This window comes from Ambystoma mexicanum, chromosome 3p (genome assembly GCF_040938575.1).
Source record: "Ambystoma mexicanum isolate Mex_15411 chromosome 3p, UKY_AmexF1_1, whole genome shotgun sequence".
Taxonomy (NCBI): Eukaryota; Metazoa; Chordata; class Amphibia; order Caudata; family Ambystomatidae; genus Ambystoma; species Ambystoma mexicanum.
Window position 1 is genome coordinate 14,971,816 of NC_090925.1, and position 18,916 is coordinate 14,990,731.

The following is an 18,916-nucleotide window of genomic DNA, read 5'->3' on the forward strand; positions in this document are numbered from 1 at the left end:
CCGACCCAACACTAGAGGAGGGGGCATTGCTATTATACACAAATGCAACCTTATTATGTGAAATGTAACCACTGTTAATTTCACCTCCTGTGAACTACTCTCTGCCAAAGTCCTTCTTACCGCACCCCAAACCCTGAACATACACCTGATATACCGGCCCCAGGCCCAATAGGTACCTTTGATGAAGATATCAACACTATACTTTCCTGCAACCTCAAATGTTCTACCCAAGTACTCACCCTTGGAGACTTCAACCTGGGATATAATGACCCTGCTGACCAAAGTGCCAACTCCACACTTAGTACCCTCTCCGATTTAGGATTCACCCAAAGATGCACGGAACCCACACACGTTAAAGGTAGAATACTTGACTGGGTGGCCGACTACAATTGCCTAGCTAATATCACCGACATCTCACCTCTAGTATGGACCGACCACTATTTGGTATCATTCACTCTCTCTACTACCCCACCCCCACCCACTAGCAAGGCCCCACCGACACTCACAAGAAATAAAAAGAGCATCACTGTGGAAAGGCTTATCCTGAACTTACTTCCCACACTAAACACACTCCCTGACAACCTGGACCCTGAGACCCTGGTTGACGAGTATATTAAAATCATGTCCACCTCACTGGATTTAATCGCTCCCCTGAAACTCAGATCATGCAAACCCAAAGCTCACCTGAACAATTGTTACACACCATTCCTCAAAAATCTCAGACAACAAAAAAGAAACTGTGAAGACACCTGGAAAGAATACCCTTCAGCACCCAAAAAACTTAAACTAACCAAATTAGCAACCCTCTACAAAAAAGAAATGTACCTGGCCAAACGATCCTCCTTTGACGCCCGTATAAACCAAGCCAATTCTAATACGAAGGAACTATTCGCTATCTGGAAAGAAGTAGAAACTTCTATTGCACCACCTGATACCTGTATTAAAGATAAAAACTGGTGCTCAGAAATTGAAAAGGCCTTAGCCAACAAAATCACTACACTACAAAATAAAATCTCCTGAATGACATTCCCATATCTAAATCACCTGCGAATACCTCCTCTAGGGAAAATACTTCAAATTCTCTAAAGTCACTGTACTGGAAGTTGAAAAGATTATTCTATCACTAAAACCATCCAATTGTCAGGGTGATCTGTGCCCTGCACAGCTCATTAAGATGCGGCCTGTGACCTCTCCCCGTTCATCATGAAACTAATCAATGCCTCCTTCTCAACTGGCTCCATCCCCACTAACCTAAAACAATCCTGTGTGTTGCCATTACCAAAAAAGCCCACACTCGACCCAGACATACCTACAAACTATAGGCCTATAACGACTGTGCCTTTTCTCTTAAAAATATTGGACAAGGCCGCATACGTGCAAATTCAGAAGTACCTGGAAGAACACCACCTACTCGGTGCCAGGCAATCAGGCTTCCGTCCCCTACATGGAACCGAGACTGCCCTCATCGACCTTAAAGCGCAGATCGACAAGCTGAGAGATAATGGCCAAGCTTCCCTACTCCTCCTATTAGACCTCTCCGCAGCTTTCGACCTAGTCGACCACTCCGTCCTATGCTCCCACTTACATACTTCAGCCCATTTCTCTGCTGAGTCCATTACATGGATCAGATCATTCCTCAATTTCAGAATAATGAGGGTCTTCTCACCTATGGCTGCAGCAGACCCCATTCCCATTACTTGTGGCGTGCCACAGGGCTCTTGCGTCTCCCCTACCTTGTACAACATATTTACCAAGCCCCTTTTCGATGATTTGGATCATCTCGGTATCACCTACACAAATTATGCGGATGATACCCAGATCCTCCTTCCACTTTCTGGAGATTATGGAAAGGATTTGGCCTTGGTGAATAGAGTGTACATCATCATCCAGGCATGGATGGTCACACATGGACTATGCCTGAATGATGATAAAACTGAACTCATAATTCTAGGCACTACCACTAGCCTGAAGAAACTGGACTCTGACTACTGTTCCTTCATGATTGATGGCAACTGCATTAAGGTGGGACAAGAGGTTAAAACCCTAGGCTTCAACCTGGACTCCACCCTCTCCTTCCACAGACAGGTGAAATCCCTAGCCTCATCATCGGACTACACCTGTAAATTGATCCGTGCAGCCAAACCCTTCCTGTCTGACACCAGCTGCTTGACCCTTGCTAGAGCACTCATACTGTCCCGCCCTGACTATTGCAACGCTCTCTATCTTTGATCTACCAAAGCCGTTACCAGTAAACTCCAAACCCTCCAGAACAACGCTCTTAGGGCGGCTCTTGGCATCTCTAGAAGAGAGCATATTTCAGCACATAGTCAACAGAGCAACTGGCTCACTGTCAATAACAAAATCCTCCTCAAGACTGCCTCACTTACACACAAATCACTCAACAATGATGCCCCTATCTATCTTATCGACAGATTCCATAGACAGACCTCTCTGAGACCAACAAGAATACTATATAAAGGGCCTCCTCACGACTTCGGCGGTAACCCTTAAATCCGGCGGTAGCGCTATTACCGCCGGATTTAAGGGTCCGCCGAATCAGGGCTTCGACGGATTTCGCCCCAGCTCTGAGCTGGGGGGAAATCCGCCGAAAATTCGCGCTATTACCGCCAGCGGGAAATCCGCCGGCGGTATTAGCGCGAAGATTCCCCATTGAGCCCAATGGGGAATGGGGCATTCCTGAATGGGCTCAGTGGGGAATGGGGACTTACATTACCGCCAAACTCCGGGGAGTTCGGCGGTAGGGCTAATACCGCCCGCGCTAATAGCGTTACCGTTACCGCCCAAGTCGTGATGAGGCCCAAAGACTGCCTCTCTGTCCCAAACTTTAAACGCTCCACCATAGGCGGTAACAGTTTCCCAGCCAAAGCAGCACAACTGTGGAACTCCCTTCCACCACCCTTTAGAATGGACCTGCACTATCAGAACCTCCGAGCGAAGGTCATCTCATGGCTGAAAACGTAGGCCCCACACTACAGCTAGCCGCCTAATCCTCTCAGACTCATCTTTATTGCACCTAATGATGCCCGCTTGCACATTTGTATATACTCCTGCTGCTACTGTATATTGTATATTCAGTTGTATCTTGTTCTTTTGTCGTAACTAAGACTCGCAATCTCTTGTAAATGCTGTGCACCGTTACCCTAGGGTATGGATTGCGCATTACAAATAATAAACAAACAAACATCGATAATGAGAGGTTTGTCATGAGGTCGGCGACGCAGAAGGAGGGTGAGAGTTTGGGCAGTTTTCATAGAAGTCTGTGGCAGCTTAAGTTCATATGGAACAAGTTACTTACCTGTACCTGTTGTTCTCCAGCATGGGTCTGCCATGGATTCACATGCTCATGAATATTCCCCGTCGTCAGGCCGGGAATCCTCGGTATAGAAAAAATCAGTATCAGTTCTGTTTCTGATCTGTCTTTCTCAGTAGTAACCAATCACTGGTCTCTGGGTCATACTGCCCCCAGCCAATGACTGCCCTCTCCCTAAGCCCCTCCCCTGGCAGCCATCCTCATATTTGGTAGCACGTGAAGTGGCAGTATGACCAATTGAAGAGCCGCAGAGGGGTAGGCAGGAGGATTTGCATGTGAATCCATGCCAGACCCATGCTGGAGAACAACAGTTACAGGTAAGTAACTTGTTCCTTCTCCAGCATGGGGTCTGGCATGGATTCACATGCTCATGAATATAAGAATACATAGCAGTATACACATGCACAACCACGGGAGGTGGCACAAGGCTCAATATCAAGCAATACAACAACTCAACATTAAGCAACTCTTACCTCCTCACCAGGCTCACCTTAGGCAAACAGGTTGCGCAGCACTGCCTGGCCGACTCTGGACTCCTCCCTGGAATCCCGGTCGACGCAGTAGAATCTCATGAAGGTGTGTGTCGACCTCCACGTAGCAGCCCTGCAGATGTCGAGCAGGGGCACACCAGACAGGAACGCCGTAGTAGCAGCGATCGCTCTGGTCGAATGGGCTCTCGGACAGCCAGGCAGCGGTCGGTTTGCCAACCGGTGACAGTGCATGATGCAGCCGGAGAGCCATCTGGAAATGGAAGTCTTCGAGAGAGCCTTCCCTTGATTCACAGGTCCAAAGTTCACAAACAGCTGTGATGCCTTCCGGAAACTCTTTGTGCGGTCCACGTAGAACCTAAGCGCTCTAGCCACATCTAGCAAGTGCAGAGTCCTCTCAGCCGTTGACAAAGGCGACGGGAAGTAAACTGGCAACACCAAGGGCTCGTTGAGGTGGAAGTCCGACGGCACCTTGGGCATGAAGGAGGGGTGCGTCCTCAGCACCACCCTCGTGTCGTGAAAAGTCAAGTATGGAGGCTTGCAAGACAGGGCCTGGATCTCTCCCACTCGTCGTGCAGAGGTGATGGCCACGAGGAATGCTGTCTTCCACGGCAGAAACTTCAACGGCACTGAATGCATAGGCTCGAATGGGGCCCCCATGAGCCTAGTTAGTACCACGTTCAGCTCCCACGCCGGGGCAGGGGCCTTCACTGGTGGGAATGATCGGAACAGTCCTTTCATAAATTCCTTCACCAGATGATGAGACCACAAGGACACCCGTCCTGTAGTTCTGGTGTAACGTGAGACGGCAGCCAGATGTACCTTGATGGAGGCGTGAGATAGGCCAGCCTTGGCCAAAGACAGTAGGTACGGCAATACTTGAGGGGCCGTAATCCGTAGAGGGTTAATATTCTGTGCTCGGCACCAGATAGAGAACCTCTTCCATTTGGGTCCGTAGCACTTGAGAGTTGAGGATGCCCTGGCCTTTGCAAGAACCTCTCTGCAGTCGGCCGGGATGTCGTATCCTCCAAACTCTAGTGTTGCAGGAGCCAGGCTTTCAAGTTCAGCGACTCTGGTTCGTGATGAAGAATGGCGCCTCCTTCTCTGGAGAGAAGATCCGCGTCCGTCGGTAGTTTGACTGATGTGGACGCTGACAAGTCCAGAAGGTCCGGGAACCAGATCTGCCTCGGCCACGCCGGTGCGACGAGGATCATCCTGCACTGGGACCTCTTGAGCTGGTCGACGAGCCGGAGTAGCAACGGCAACGGCGGGAATGCATAAAGGAACAGGCCGTCCCAGGGGAACGAGAAAGCATCGCCCATGCTCCTCGGTTGGTGAAACCTGCTGGCGAACCTCCGGCACTTGGAGTTCACCGCCGTTGCGAAGAGATTGATCTGGGGTTCGCCCCATCGTCGGAAGAGTCGGTCCACTTGATCCTGGCGCAGTTCCCACTCGTGGCACGAGCGCAGCTCCCTGCTGAGTGAGTCGGCAATGGTGTTTTTTATCCCTGCCAGATGAAAGGGTACCAGAAACATGCCTTGTGCGATGGCCCGATGCCACAGATCCTGGGCTTCCTTGGACAGGGCAAGGATCTGGTTCCGCCCTGCTTCCGAATGTAAAACATTGTGGTGGTGTTGTCGGTGAAGATCCTCACCACCTTGCCCTTCAGGGACGGAAGGAAGGACCTGAGGGCCCAGAACACTGCGTGCAGCTCCAAGATGTTGATGTGGAGAGTCTTCTCCGAGCACCAAAGGCCTCTCACGTGGAGGCCCCCGGTGTGTGCTCCCCAACCTTCCAGGGAGGCATCCGTCGTCACTGTCACCTGGTGGGCTGGGGCTAGGAAGCCTGTTCCCGCTGTCAGATGAGCGCGGACACCCCACCATCGTATCGCCTGACGGAACGTTTCGTCGAGCGAGATCCTGTCCTCGAAGCTGCCCGTCGTCTGGATCCAGTGGGCGTCGAGGAATTCTTGCAAGGGCTGCATCCGAAATCTGCAATGGGGCACCAGATAAATGCAGGAGGACATCATTCTGAGGAGGGACTTGATAGACCTCACTTTGGCCACGTCCGTGGCCAGTAGACGTTGCACCTTTCCTAGGATGGTCCTTATCCTTTCCTCTGACAGTGAGGCCCGCCGAGCCACTGTGTCGAGCCGTGCTCCCAGAAACAGGATGACTTGCGACGGGACCAGGTGGGATTTTGGAAAGTTGGAGAACCCCAGGTCCGTGAGCAGCTGGACGGACTTTGCAGTGTGTTCCACGGCGAGCTCCCTTGTCCTTGCCCGTATGAGCCAGTCGTCCAGGTAGGGGTAGACGTGGATCCCCGGCAGGCGCAGCCGCGCCGCCACCGGTGCTAGGCACTTGGTGAACACCCTGGGCGCAGATTTTAATCCGAACGGGAGGGCCTTGAACTGGTAGTGCCGCCCTTTGACCACGAACCTGAGGAACTTTCGGTGCCTCTTTAGAATAGGGATGTGGAAGTAAGCATCCTCCAAATCCAACGACGACAGGAAATCGCCCTCCTCCAGCTGTCCCAGCATGTGCTGGAGGGTGACCATCCGGAACTTCTGTGCCTTGATGTATTTGTTTAGTCGTCGCAGGTCCAGGATGGGATGCCATCCCTCCTGTCTTCTTCCTCACGAGGAAGTATCTTGAGTAAACTCCGGAGCCCCGAAGCCTCTTCGGGACGAGCTCGATGGCACCTTTCCTGAGCATCGCCCGTACTTCCAACAGCAGTTAAGGGACGTGATTTTCCTTCCTGGCCACGGGAGGAATGCGGGGGCACCTCTTCTGGAACTCGAGGGTGTGCCCCAGGGCCAGGGAGTCCAGCACCCAACGGTCAGTGGAGATGGACTCCCACACGCCGATGAACTTCATCAGCCGGCCTCCCACCGGGGTGCTTCGGCAGGGGCCCGACCCGACGGACGGTTCAATCCTGCTTGGAGGCCACTTTGCCTCCTTGACCACCTTGGCGACGACGGCGGGATCCACCTGACTTGCCGCGTCCCCTGTAGGCATCCTGCGACGAAGACCTTGCCGCTTGACGGTAAGTAGAGGAGCTGCAGCCGGCTCCCTTGGAGGCACCCTGTCTGCCTCCGGAGCTCCGAAAGGACGGCCTTCGCTGTTGGAGCAACCCCAGTGCACGGGCCGTCTCCGTGTCCGTCTTGATCGCCTGAAGGGATTCATCAACCGCCTTGCCAAAAAGGTTGTTCCCATCGAAGGGCATGTCCAAAACCTAGTCTGAACGTCCTGGCCGAAATCGGTCGCCTGAGCCATCCTCGTCGTCTCAGGCAAACGGCGTTGCCCAACTGACGGAAACCGGTGTCGGCGATGTCCATAGCCACCGTAATGGCATGGTCCGAGGCAATCTCACCTTCCTGCAAGATTTCCAGGGCCTCAGCCCTCTTGGCATCCGGAAGGAAGTCCAACAGAGGGGCGATCTTAAACCACAACTCCCTGTCGTAGTGGGCTATGATGGCCAGGGCGTTGGCCAACTTGATGGTCGTCGCTGCAGATGAGATGACCCGTCGTCCCATCGCATCCAGTTTCCTACCCTCGCCGTCCGGAGGGGAGGTTGAAGTTGAGGCCGATGCCCCCCCCCCCCGGTTTCTTCTTGGTCGCCGCCGAGACGACCAAGTCCGGGGTAGGTTGCGCTCTAAGGCACAAGGGGGCAGCGTCGGGGACCCGGTACTTCTTCTTGTACTGGTCCCTCTTCGCAGGAGCCGTGGCAGGGATCTTGAGGAGGGCGAGCCCCTCATCCCAGATGTCATCAAGAAGCGGTACGGCGAGGACCGTCTTCCTTTTAGCCTTGCCCCGCTGGTAAAGGAACCCCCTCCTTCTTTTCCTCGGGGCAGAGCTGCAAGAGCTTGGATGCCCTGGAGATCATTGCATGGAAGGATCCAATCTCGTCGGGCGGGGACGCCCGGGCAGGGAGCGACGGGGGACACGTCCCATCGTCGCCTCCGTCGTCATCCGTACCCGTCGTAGTCGTGTCCATGCCTATATCATCCCCGTGGGTAGTGGACCGGGGGGAAGGCAGAGAAGGCCGCAGAGGCGGGAGAGGAGGCCTAGGATGCGTCCTCCTCCTCTTAGGCGGTGGGCTCCCCGAAGGTCCAAGCTCCGGATCCTCCGTCGGGTCTGGCTCAGGCTCCTCCGTCGGGGGAAGGGGCAACCTAGTCCTTATCTCCGAGCATAAGGACTGGATGGCTGACAAAATGGCCACCGAGGTGTCCTGCGGTGCCGGAAACGACGGGCGCGAGGGCTCTTGAGGAGCCTCGTCTGCATCACCGTTGCCCTCGTCGGGATCCCTCCCGATGGGCTGTGTCTCCTCCACGACTTGGATGAGCTCCTCTTCAGAGGTCGTGTCCGTATCAACGACGGCCACGACCCCCTTACCCCCTTTTTCCAACGAGGACTTTGTGGGGGTCTTCTCGATGGGCCTGAAAGACGACTCCCTCCGCGGTGGCAGGGAGACTCTGGTACCTGAGGGTGCCTCCACTGGTGTAGCCTCCACAGGCTGAGCCAGGGCCGCGGCGACATCCTCAATCGAGGTCCTAGCAGGGTGAATCACGGCCAACGTCACCTTCTGTACGCCTGGGGCCTTCACCTTCGGGGGAGGGTCCGAGCCTCGCTCCCCCTCTGCCGGAGTCTTCGACATCGACCGGGGCCTCTCCAGAAGCTTTGCTGGGTTCTCAGACTTCCTCTTACCCGAGCCAGAGCGTTGGCTCGTGGTTGATGGCGCCGGGGAGGGTGCGCCCTGCCTAGCAGCCAAGGAGCCCGACCGTTCGGCGCTCCCGTTGCCCGCGGTGCTTAGCCTTTTGTTGGGCCCCCGTCGCCAGAGCACCCTCACAGGACTTAGAAGGACGACTTCTTCTTCTTCTCGCCTGGCGGGCTCTTACCTTCCAGCCAGTTGGCGAGACGCAGGTGGCGATCCTTCATGGTCCGCTCCGACATGTTTCCACAAAACGCGCAGTCCTTTTCATTGTGCGTCTTGTCCTCATGGAGACAAGAGAGGCATAACAAATGCTCGTCCTCCTTGAAAATGTTCTGAAGCTGGCATCCAGGGCAGGTCCCGAATAGCTTCCCGGGCGTCTAGCTCCCTTTCTCCTGGGCCATGTCCGGGGTAGGCCTCGGAACTTCTGGAATCCTCCAAAAGCGTAACTCGACGAAATCTTCACCCTTGAGGGGCGTAGAAAACTCCAAAACAGATCCCCGTTGATCGGAAGTAGAAAACGGTTGAGCTTGAGGCTCTTTTAACCGAAAAAATGATAAAATCTCCTGAAAAAAGCGCGAAAACGCAGCAAAAGCTCGAGAGCTAAGCACGAGGGCTCCCAACACTTGAACGTGCGGTAAAAATCTGAGGATGGCGTCCAGGGGAGGGGCTTAGAGAGAGGGCAGTCATTGGCTGGGGGCAGTATGACCCAGAGACCAGTGATTGGTTACTACTGAGAAAGACAGATCAGAAACGAAACTGATACTGATTTTTTCTATACCGAGGATTCCCGGCCTGACGACGGGGAATATTCATGAGCATGTGAATCCATGCCAGACCCCATGCTGGAGAAGCTCCCTAACCAACCAGGAGGAGGAGGAGGAGGAGGAGGAGGAGCAGGAGAAGGAGGTCTGCTAGCAACTCACCCAGGGCTGTGCCTCGGTGAAGATGAGGAGGCAGGTCCTTTGACGTTCTAGCATCACCTTAGCTCGTATTCTCGAGCTTGGCAGGACACACGAATGAGCCGACGACATGGTATTGAAAATGGATGCTGCAATGAAAGCAGTCAAACTGGAGGAGGTGAGCACCGTCAACAAACGGACGCCCACCAATTCCAGCAAGAAGCCACCATGGACCAATGCTCAATGTGCCACCAGTGCAGGTATGCTTGCCTCCCTTAGCGGATTGTCCAGCCAATGCCAGATGTGGGGTCGTAAACCATTTTGCCAGGATCTGGCATGCTCCAGTTCCAGCCATGCACTCCAGGGGAAAAGAAGCAGACACAAAAGGTTGCACAAGTGGAGCCTGAAGCACAAGAGGCGGAAAAATTGCCTCGAGACGAGGATGAGGTGTTCTTCATCTCTAGCATCCTAGAGGTAGGCAGGAAGAACAAACACCAGCCCTGGTGTGTGGTGCAGTTCCATGGCACAGGCACCCCAGTACAGGGAAACACTGGGGCGTTGGTTAACGTGATGCCTGCCTTCTACTATGAAGCAATACAGGACCCTTCTCAAATGAGCAGCACACATGTACGCATACATACGTTTGGAGGAACGTCTCCTTTCCTGCTAGAAGGTGTCACCGTAGCGCCAGTCGAGCATGTCACTCGAAGGCCTCCGTTGAGGATTATGTCATCAAAGGCATTTATAGCATGTGCAGCGCCCACCGCTGGCTTCAGTTCTGTTTTTTCCCTTTACAGCAGAAATACCTGTATAACCACGGGAATGTATTTATTTTATTTATTTATTTGCATTTGTTAAGCACACTTGCAGCCCATAATGCATCGAGGCGCTGTTACAGAGGATACACAGATTCAAGATTACATACGGGTGCCAGAGGCTCTTAGTTACAGTATTGGCAGGCATATAGGCAGTGGAGGATACAGATTTAAGTCACACAAAAAGTCTGGTTTTGATAGCCTTACGAAAGGCTAGGTGGGACTCAATGAGTCTTAGGAATGACCGTACTCCGCCTTGAAGGAACGAAAGCTGTAATAACATGGGGACGATGAGGAATATGTGGGAGGAACATTCTGCCGAAAGAACGTTACCAGGGGTAAGTAACTTGTTCTTCGAATGGGTTTTGTCCTCCTACGTATTCCTCATCTTTGATAGACTCCCAAAGCAGTATTTGATTTGGTGGAGGAAGTAGAATTTTATTTTAATTGTTTTCATGAACCGAGTGAAGGACTGCTTTACCAAAACTACCATCCTGACCAAGGGAAGATTCCAGGCAGTAATGCTTTGTGAACGTGTGGATAGTAGACCATGTTGCCGCTTCAGAAATATTTATATTGGTACGCCCCTTTGCAGGGCTGTAGAGGTAGCCATGCCCCTGGTGGAAGGGGCTATTAGACCTTCCTGCCAGTCTGTAAGCTTCTGAAATGGCCAGAATGATCCATCTGGATAAGGTCTGCTTAGAGACAGCCTGACCCAGTTTATGAACTGTATATCCAATGAAAAGTTGGTCGTCAATATGCAGTTTTGACATTCTAGATATATAAAAGCTTAAAGATCTACGAGGGTCCAACCTGTGCAGTCTCTTCTACTCCTCCTGGCTAGGATGAGGTGGGGGGTGGAAACAATCCAGAACAACATTCTGTCCTATATGGAAATCAAAAATTATTTTTGGTAAAAATTAAGGTTTGACCCTTAGAACAATCCTATCCTTCTGGAAGGTAGTAAAGGGTGGCTTGGACGAAAGTGCCTGCAACTCGCTCACTCTACAGGCTGATGTTAGAGCTTCCAATAGCAACCTTAAAGGACATGAGTGTAATGGTTGAAAAGGTGCACACATTAGGAATTTTAGAACAAAATTGGAACCTGCAAAGGAGATTGGGGGGCACAACAGTGAGCCCTTTTAGAAATTGTGTCACCAGTGGAATTTTGAAGTAGGAACATTCCTCTGTTGAGCGCATAAAGATGGATAGTGCTGCCAAGTAGCCTTTAATGGTACCAATCTGGTGCCCTAGGGGAGCCAAAGATAGCAGAAAGAATAACACATCCAGTGTTTCACACATAAAAGGATCTACATTCCTTTCTCTGCACCAGTTTCAAAATATGTTCCAACGGCAACAGTAGAGAGACTTTGTTTCTGGCCTTCAGGCTGAAGGCAAAATCTCCATTACATCATCCGGGAGGTCCCAATCCTTTTATCGCAGCCTTTCGGAAACCAAGCGTGAAGGTTGAGTGTCTTGACCTATGGGTGGAGAACCCAACCCTCCTCTCGCGAGAGAAGGTCCTCTCTTTTTGGAAGACGTATTGGAGGGCAGATGGACATGTCCAGAAGGTCCGGGTACCACGTCCTCCTGGCCCAATCCAGGGCAATTAGGATTATGCGTTTCACGAACTTTCTCAACCTCCTGATTACTTGAGGAATGATGGGGACTGGAGGAAAGGTGTGCAGGAGTGGAAATTCCAAGTCCACCACAAACGCGTCTACTACCTGGAGCAGTACAGGTCGCACTTCCGGTTCACACTAGTCGCAAACAGATCCACTTGAGGGGTTCCCCAAAGGGTGAAGATCTCTTGAAAGACTTCCTGAGCTAGTTCCCACACGTGGGAGACTGTGCTCTGCCTGCACAGAGCGTCCGCCACCGTATTCTCCACTCTGGCTAGGTGAACTGCTGATGGGGAGATTCCTTCTTGTATTACCCAGAACCAGAGCTGGATTGCCTCTCTGCACAGTGGAAGTGACCCTACGCCTCCTCTCCTGATGAGGTAGCACATGGCCACTGTGTTGTCCGTCATTATCAAGACATTCTTTCCCCGTACAGAGTGCAGAAAGGCCTTCAGCACTAGTCTAATTGCCCTCAGCTCCAAAAGATTGATGTGTAGTTTGGACTCCGATGGAGACCAACGACCGCTGATTGTCGGATCATTGGTGTGGGCTCCCCACCCCGTGAGTGAGGCATAAGTCACTACTATTATCTCCAGCCATGGCTGCCAAAAGGGTTCTCACTTCAGAACATTGTCCTTGCAGGTCCACCACAGGAGATCCTGTGTGACCCTGCTTGGAACCTGAAGTAGGTCTGACATGTTTCCTGAGAACTGGGACCATTGAGTTCTGGGAGCCCATTGAAGGGATCACATTCTCAGGCAGGCCTCTGGCACAAGAAAAATGCAGGATGCCATAAGGCCAAGCAACCTAAAAATAAAATAAAAAAATAAAAATAAAAAAATAAAAATTGATGGCCGGGAGCCACTGGGCACTTTGAAATTTGGTGATCATCTGAAGAATGTCTTGAGCCCTCACCTTGGGGGGCGATCTCTTTCCCAAGGAAGTATCCAGTACAGCTCTGATGAACTGGAGCTTTTCAGAAGTTGTCATATGGGACTTCTTGTAATTGAGGGGGACGCCCAGTCTGTGAAGAGAGTGGCAGGTGATGCTGAGATGATCTAGGACTTGTTCAGGAGAACACACCCTGATCAGCCAATCGTCCAGGTAGGGGTAGACGTGAATCCCCCCTCTCCTGAGACTCACTGCCACCACCGCCATCAGTTTGCTGAAAACCCTTGGGCGGAGGTCAGCCCAAATGGCAGAACTCAAAATTGATAATGAGAACCGCAAACTGCGAACCTCAGGTATTTTCTGTGCTTGAGATGGATTGGCACATGAAAATAAGCATCCTGAAGGTGCAATGACACCAACCAATCCTGGAGTTGGAGGGCTTGAAGGATCTGTGAAAGTGTCTTCTTGAACTTGTCCTTCCTGAGGAAGTTGTTCAAGTATCTTGAGTCCAAGATGGGACTCAGTTCCCCGTCCTTATTGGGTATTAGAAAATAAAGGGGCATTCCATCACTTGTTCCTCTCCGCTAGAGGCAATGGTTCTATAGCACCTTTCTCTAGCAGGGTTAACATCTCCTGCACAAGGAATACTCAAAGAGTGGTTCCCCAGTGGCTTGTTCTGAGGTCTCCTTATGAAAGGAAGGCAGTAACCGTGGGGTACAGTTTCCAGGGCCCAAGCATCCGAAGTAATGTCTCACCACTCTTCTAGAGGCTGAGACAGTCTTCCCCCCACTGGTGAACGGTGACCCAAGACCTCAGAGAGGTTTTGAGGCGACTGATGCAGAGGCAGATGGTAAGGAAGCCGCTGCTTGAGCTGGCTTTGCACCCCTTCCTCGTCCACCACGAGGATATTTTCTTTGGCCCCTTTCACTGGCCATTCCTTTTGCCCTTCCAACTGCAGAGTATTAGCGAAAAGATCTACTCCTCCAAGGTTGCCCACTAGTTCGAAAAGGCTGAGGTTGCCTAGTAGCGGCGCCTAAAGATTTGGCTGCTGCCTTCGAGGTCTGCAATTTGTGAAGACTCTTGTTAGCCTTGTTGCCAAAAAGATGAGACCCGTCAAAAAAAGGCATGTTGAGATGTCTGGATTGATTGCATGTCCGGTGCAAAACCCGACTTCCGCAACCATGCTAACCTGCGCATAACAGTGCTGGTAGCCATGGCTCTTCTGGTGCTATCAGCAGAATCCAAGCCTGACTGAAGAGACTCGCACATGACCTATTTGCCGTCTGTAACTATGGCTAAGAAGCCGTCTCTTTCATCCCCCTCGGGAATGTGCTCTGAAGCCATGGAAATGCAGTCCCATAGAATGAACGTAAACCTTGCTGCGAGGGCACAAGTGGAGTTGACAGATTTCAGTGCCATACTCCCTGCGGAAAATACCTTCCTGGCCCGTCCATCTACTCGTTTGTCGTCCTATCAGGAGGGATGGTAGGGTACGCCACTTGTTTAGATGTCGCAGTAGCTACCTGCACCACCAGACTCTCTGGAGTGGGGTGTTTTGACAGGTAGTCAGGGTCACTACTGGAAGGGCGGTACTTCTTGGTCAAGTTCTTATTAACCGCCAGATTGGACTCCGGTGTCTCCCAATTCATCGCCACCCTTTTCTGCAAGCAATGTGGAATGTTAAAATGGGATCCGACTGCGGACCCTTGTCTAAGACGTCAACAAGCTGTAGCTCTAGCGGTAATTTTTATTTTAACTATATTCGAATGCCACAATTGCTAGCGTTGAGGGAAAAACCTTCTTAAGCTATCCCTATTAGATAGGCGTTCCACCACACGCTACCTAGGGCTAGGCACTCCTGTCAGGGATAGGGTGTTCTTCCCTTAGGGACAGCTAGTACAGTGTTCTACCATCAACTGAATGCTCGCGTACAATTAATATATGCATTGAAAAAAATCTGTTCTCCTGAAGAACCGTTGTTTTTGTGTTAAGACATAGGGCCTCATTTCAAGTCAGCCGGTCCGGAAAGAACGGTGGTGGTAAAACCGCCGCCACTGTTGTTTCCGGGCCGGCTGATTCAGAGTCCTGCAGGCGGGAGGTGCCACTCCCGCCAGGTCTTACCTGGCAGAATTAACACCAACCGTCTGCAGGCGGACATGGAAACGGGGTTGTAATGCCCCGGTGATTCCGGCAATCACGGAGGTGGAATGGAATTACCAGTCAGGCGACAGCCTGCCAGTTTTCCGGCACGGCTACCGCCGGACTCGTAATGAGGCCCCATAGTACTTTTTAACGGTTAGGGAAGGCATTTGACTCCGCTTTGGGTCTGGGAACCCACCCTGTTTGTGCATGTACTCCTGAGTAGAGCCCAGGAACCCCTTATTCAGGTGGCCAGGACACAGCCATCGCTGTTGGATCTAGTTCCTGGGGGTGGACCAGTGGGGGAGGATCACCTGGATGGGGGAGCCCAGGGTTATGCTCGGGGAATCGCCTCAGGTGAGATGCGGTATTCTAGTGGGGGAGAGGAGGACGGTATACCCAAGGCCTTTGTAGGCTATCGTACATTCACCCACCTTCCTCCCGTTTGATCTATCCCACCCAAATCTACCATCCCCTCCGTAAGTAACAAATCCCCTCAGATACCACACACCGTTGCATTTAAAAACCATCTCTCTCAGAATCCCTGCTCGCCTGTACCCCATCCGAAAACTCCCAATTATAATCCTTCCCGTCCCTCTGATTATTATTTCCTGTACTCCCAACTTGCCCAGGTAAAATACTACAGTCCCCACAATTCCCTATGTTCTGTTCTCCATCCCCGTTATTTCAGTCCATTTCACAAACCCTCCCTATTCTGTCCAGTAGGATATGCTAACACTCCAATCTCTTCCCTTTTCAATGTTAACACTATAATATCCGATACCCACACTTTTCCCCGATGTAGAAAACCACAGTCTTGTGTTAGATCCATGTACCTGACATGTCCCAACCAGAGGGTCAGGCAATTGACTCAAATCACACACACCTGACAACCCTTCATTTTCCTCACAGCGATAAAAGGTGGAGCAGGAGAGTGCAGTACGAGCAAGGCGAGGGACGTGAGTACAGCAGACAGCACGAAGAGGCGGCTACAAACCAGCAGTTCAAAGGAAGGAGAAAGGCGGCGGGAAGCAAGAGGGAGGTGAGGAGAGAAGCAACCTTGCCTTTTTCATCCCACACTGGCGGAACCTTCATGGAGGAGGATCTAAGACACAACAGAGAATAGCATCAGTGTCAAGCTGCAGATGTCAACGGTATGCAGGGCCAGCCTATGTTGATAAGGCGGAGCAGAGGAGGCTCCCACGCCCGTGGTACCGGCCTTGAATCCAAAGAAGCTCATAGCCAGGCGGTTAAACACAGCTGGTGAGTTGAGGGGAGAATCGATGAAAACCAGGATGTGTTCAGTGAAAAGCGCAGAGTGGCAATGTTGAACATATTTCATTGAACTGCGATTGAACTGAAAAGGGTAGTTAAGGGGAGACCAGTTGACGAGGGAAACCGGCACCATGTGGGTGCTAACTCAAGAGGCGCTGGTTACTCCCCGCTAAAAAAGAACTACCGAAACCAGAAAGCCATAGGAAGGCCACAAAGGGAACTCAAAGTGGTCATACGTGAGGGTCGAGCAAAGGCCCCGAACATTCGAAAGACTTTGATTCGTGTACTGGCATGAAAGCAAGGGCAGAATCCTGCATGATGAAAGAAAATGGACATGACTCCCGCAAACATTTGAAACCGGTAGAAAGCATTGAGAAGGGTCCCAGCCCGGACGAGGGAGATCCGGGGTGAAGCTAAACTCAGCAATGGTAGTCGAGAGAGGTTCGAGCCCGAACAAGGGACATCCGAGTAGTTAAGCTATTACCCAAAGTTTGCTATGAAGAAAGGGGTCAGCCCAGAAAAGGGGAGCCAGGGGGTGAAAACCAGCACCTTGTTGGAACTTTAGCTAAAAGCTGAGGTGGGTTCGCAACCCCAAATGGGGGACCCAGGGGTGAACCAATATCACCTGAAAGACATTTCATTTATTAAAGGAACTTTTGTTTTGCTGTTTTGAACATGTCAGGCCCTCGAGGGCAAGTGAGACTTGGCCATCGAAGAACCTGAGAGATAAAAGGATCTGACGTCTTGTGCCGGAAAAGCCAGAGATTGTACGGTGCGCCACCAACTCCACCTTACCCCGTGCTCAAAATGTGGAGAAGGGAGATCCAGGCTACAGCCTCCTGACTTATTATTTTAGAACACTTCTTCCTTTCTTGAAACTTATCCCACACCCCTTTGTGTATTTAGTGTAAGGAATTGGTAATAGGTTTGATTAGTATAGGCCTTTTTGATTGATACAACACCACTAGGACTGCCTTATTGTTTATTTGATGGCCAACGCTTGTTCCCATCTTAGATTTAGGTTTAGATTAGGCATTTTTCCAACCTGCATACTCTTAATTGTTCAATAAACACCCTTGAACACGTGATCATTTGTGTCTGGCCTACTGTTGTCACCATGAGTTCCTTACAAGAGAATAATTTCCTAGTGATGGTCGACCAATAGTTCCATTACTCAGAGGTTGAATTCACAGAGTCTGCGGCACTGGCTGTTATTCCAGTGAGTGAAAAAGCGTTCGCTGGCCATGGATTTCCAAGAGAAGTGTGCTCCGATAATGGTCATCCATTCCCGAGTGAGAGGTTCTGAGAATTTCTGCAATCCTGTGGGGCCCGTCACCAGAAGATTACGCCTGTGTGACCAAGAGTGAACGGGGGGGCCAAAAGACTCATACAAACTCCCAATAAAGTCTTCAGGGTTACGTATAAGCAAGGGGCATGTCTGAAGAGGGCGCTACTCGTGTTCCCCCAGAACAGGCTTTATTTCAGGGGTATCCCCCAGGATTCCTCCGGCACCATGAGAATCGTATTCCAGGTGTCATTGATGACGAACTGGTTCAGGAAGAGAGGGCGAGAGTGAAGGAAGAAGAAAATGTGAGAAGAGCTTTACGGAACTACCTGTCGTCCATGGGGATGCCGTACTAGTGCGCTCACAACACCCTGGTGGGAACTTGTGTCCCACCTACGAGTCTAGACCTTTTCATATTGTGGGCATGAAAGGACCGATGGTGACCGCGTCAGATGGTCATGAGACAGCGTCATAAAATGTTTCTTTAAGAAGTTAGCCGAATCGCCAGCAAGCAGAAGTGATGATAACCCTGCATGGAACGCCTCTCCTGCCATCACGAGAATGCTTGCGGAAAATGAGTGCGGAGACAACCAGCACCTGACCAGCGAAGAGGAGAGTACCGTAGGTACCCCACAGTGGGAGCTGCCACCAAGAACACGCTGCTCCTAGTGGAGAAAGCGAGAGGAGATATCCCAAGAGAGAGCATCACTGTCGTCCTGCGCATCTGCAATACTGTGTGGTGGATGGGTGAGGAGAAGAGCACCTGTTCCTCGTTGCAAGTTTCATGAGTGACATTTCAATTGTAAGGTTGTTATGTTTAAGAATATTAAGTTATGTTAATAAAAAACATTTTTGGTTATGAAAATGGAGGAGTGTTATGGCGGCCTTTGAAGGCAGCGGTGAGTGAGTGCGTCAGCGCATATCCTCAATAAAAGGGCTCACCCGACGCACGCTTGGCAGTGCACGAGCAGAGGCCTGAGTGACAACACAGCTGTGTCATTTATTTGAGGCTCGGGGCCCAGTGGCTTCCGGCCAACGCCCCTGATACCTTCCAACTTCCATGTGGGAGAAAGAAACCACGAGCAGTAGAACAAGGGAACACTATTCGCTGGATGGCAGGGGCGGACCAGCCACCACCACCAGGCTAGAAAAGTCCTTACACCGCCTTAATGTTTACCTTGTATCCGGCGGTCCAGTCGAGCAACTCGGGCAGGGCAGGCGGGAGCGGAGTCCTGCAGGTGTTCCAAGCTGGAGTGCGATCTGGCTGTGGTAAAAAGCAGAAAACAAAAGAGTGCACATGTCAAAGACTTCATCCGAGTGTGGCAGCAGAAAATCCACCACAGTTGCGGGGTAGGTGGGTAGAGGGAGGGTAGGGGGGGGGGACAACAACCAGCACTGCGGTCAACAAAGTGTTTCACTAAAAGGACTACAAAGCCTATGATTCTATTGGGTGCTTAC

The 18,916-nt window shown here is 51.5% G+C and overlaps 1 protein-coding gene across 6 annotated transcripts in view; it reads right to left on the bottom strand.

The window, feature by feature from the left end:
• The window catches only part of LOC138580076 (zinc finger protein 211-like), a 219,404-nt gene that overhangs the window by 56,476 nt on the left and 144,012 nt on the right, over positions 1 to 18,916 (bottom strand). For 5 of the 6 annotated variants that reach the window (XM_069650334.1, XM_069650336.1, XM_069650333.1 and 2 more), the window contains exon 9: positions 18,636 to 18,722. In XM_069650334.1, coding sequence (XP_069506435.1) covers positions 18,636 to 18,722 — 87 coding nt within the window. The remainder of the gene's footprint in view (positions 1 to 18,635; positions 18,723 to 18,916) is intronic. The other variant, XM_069650335.1, reaches the window with a different exon arrangement.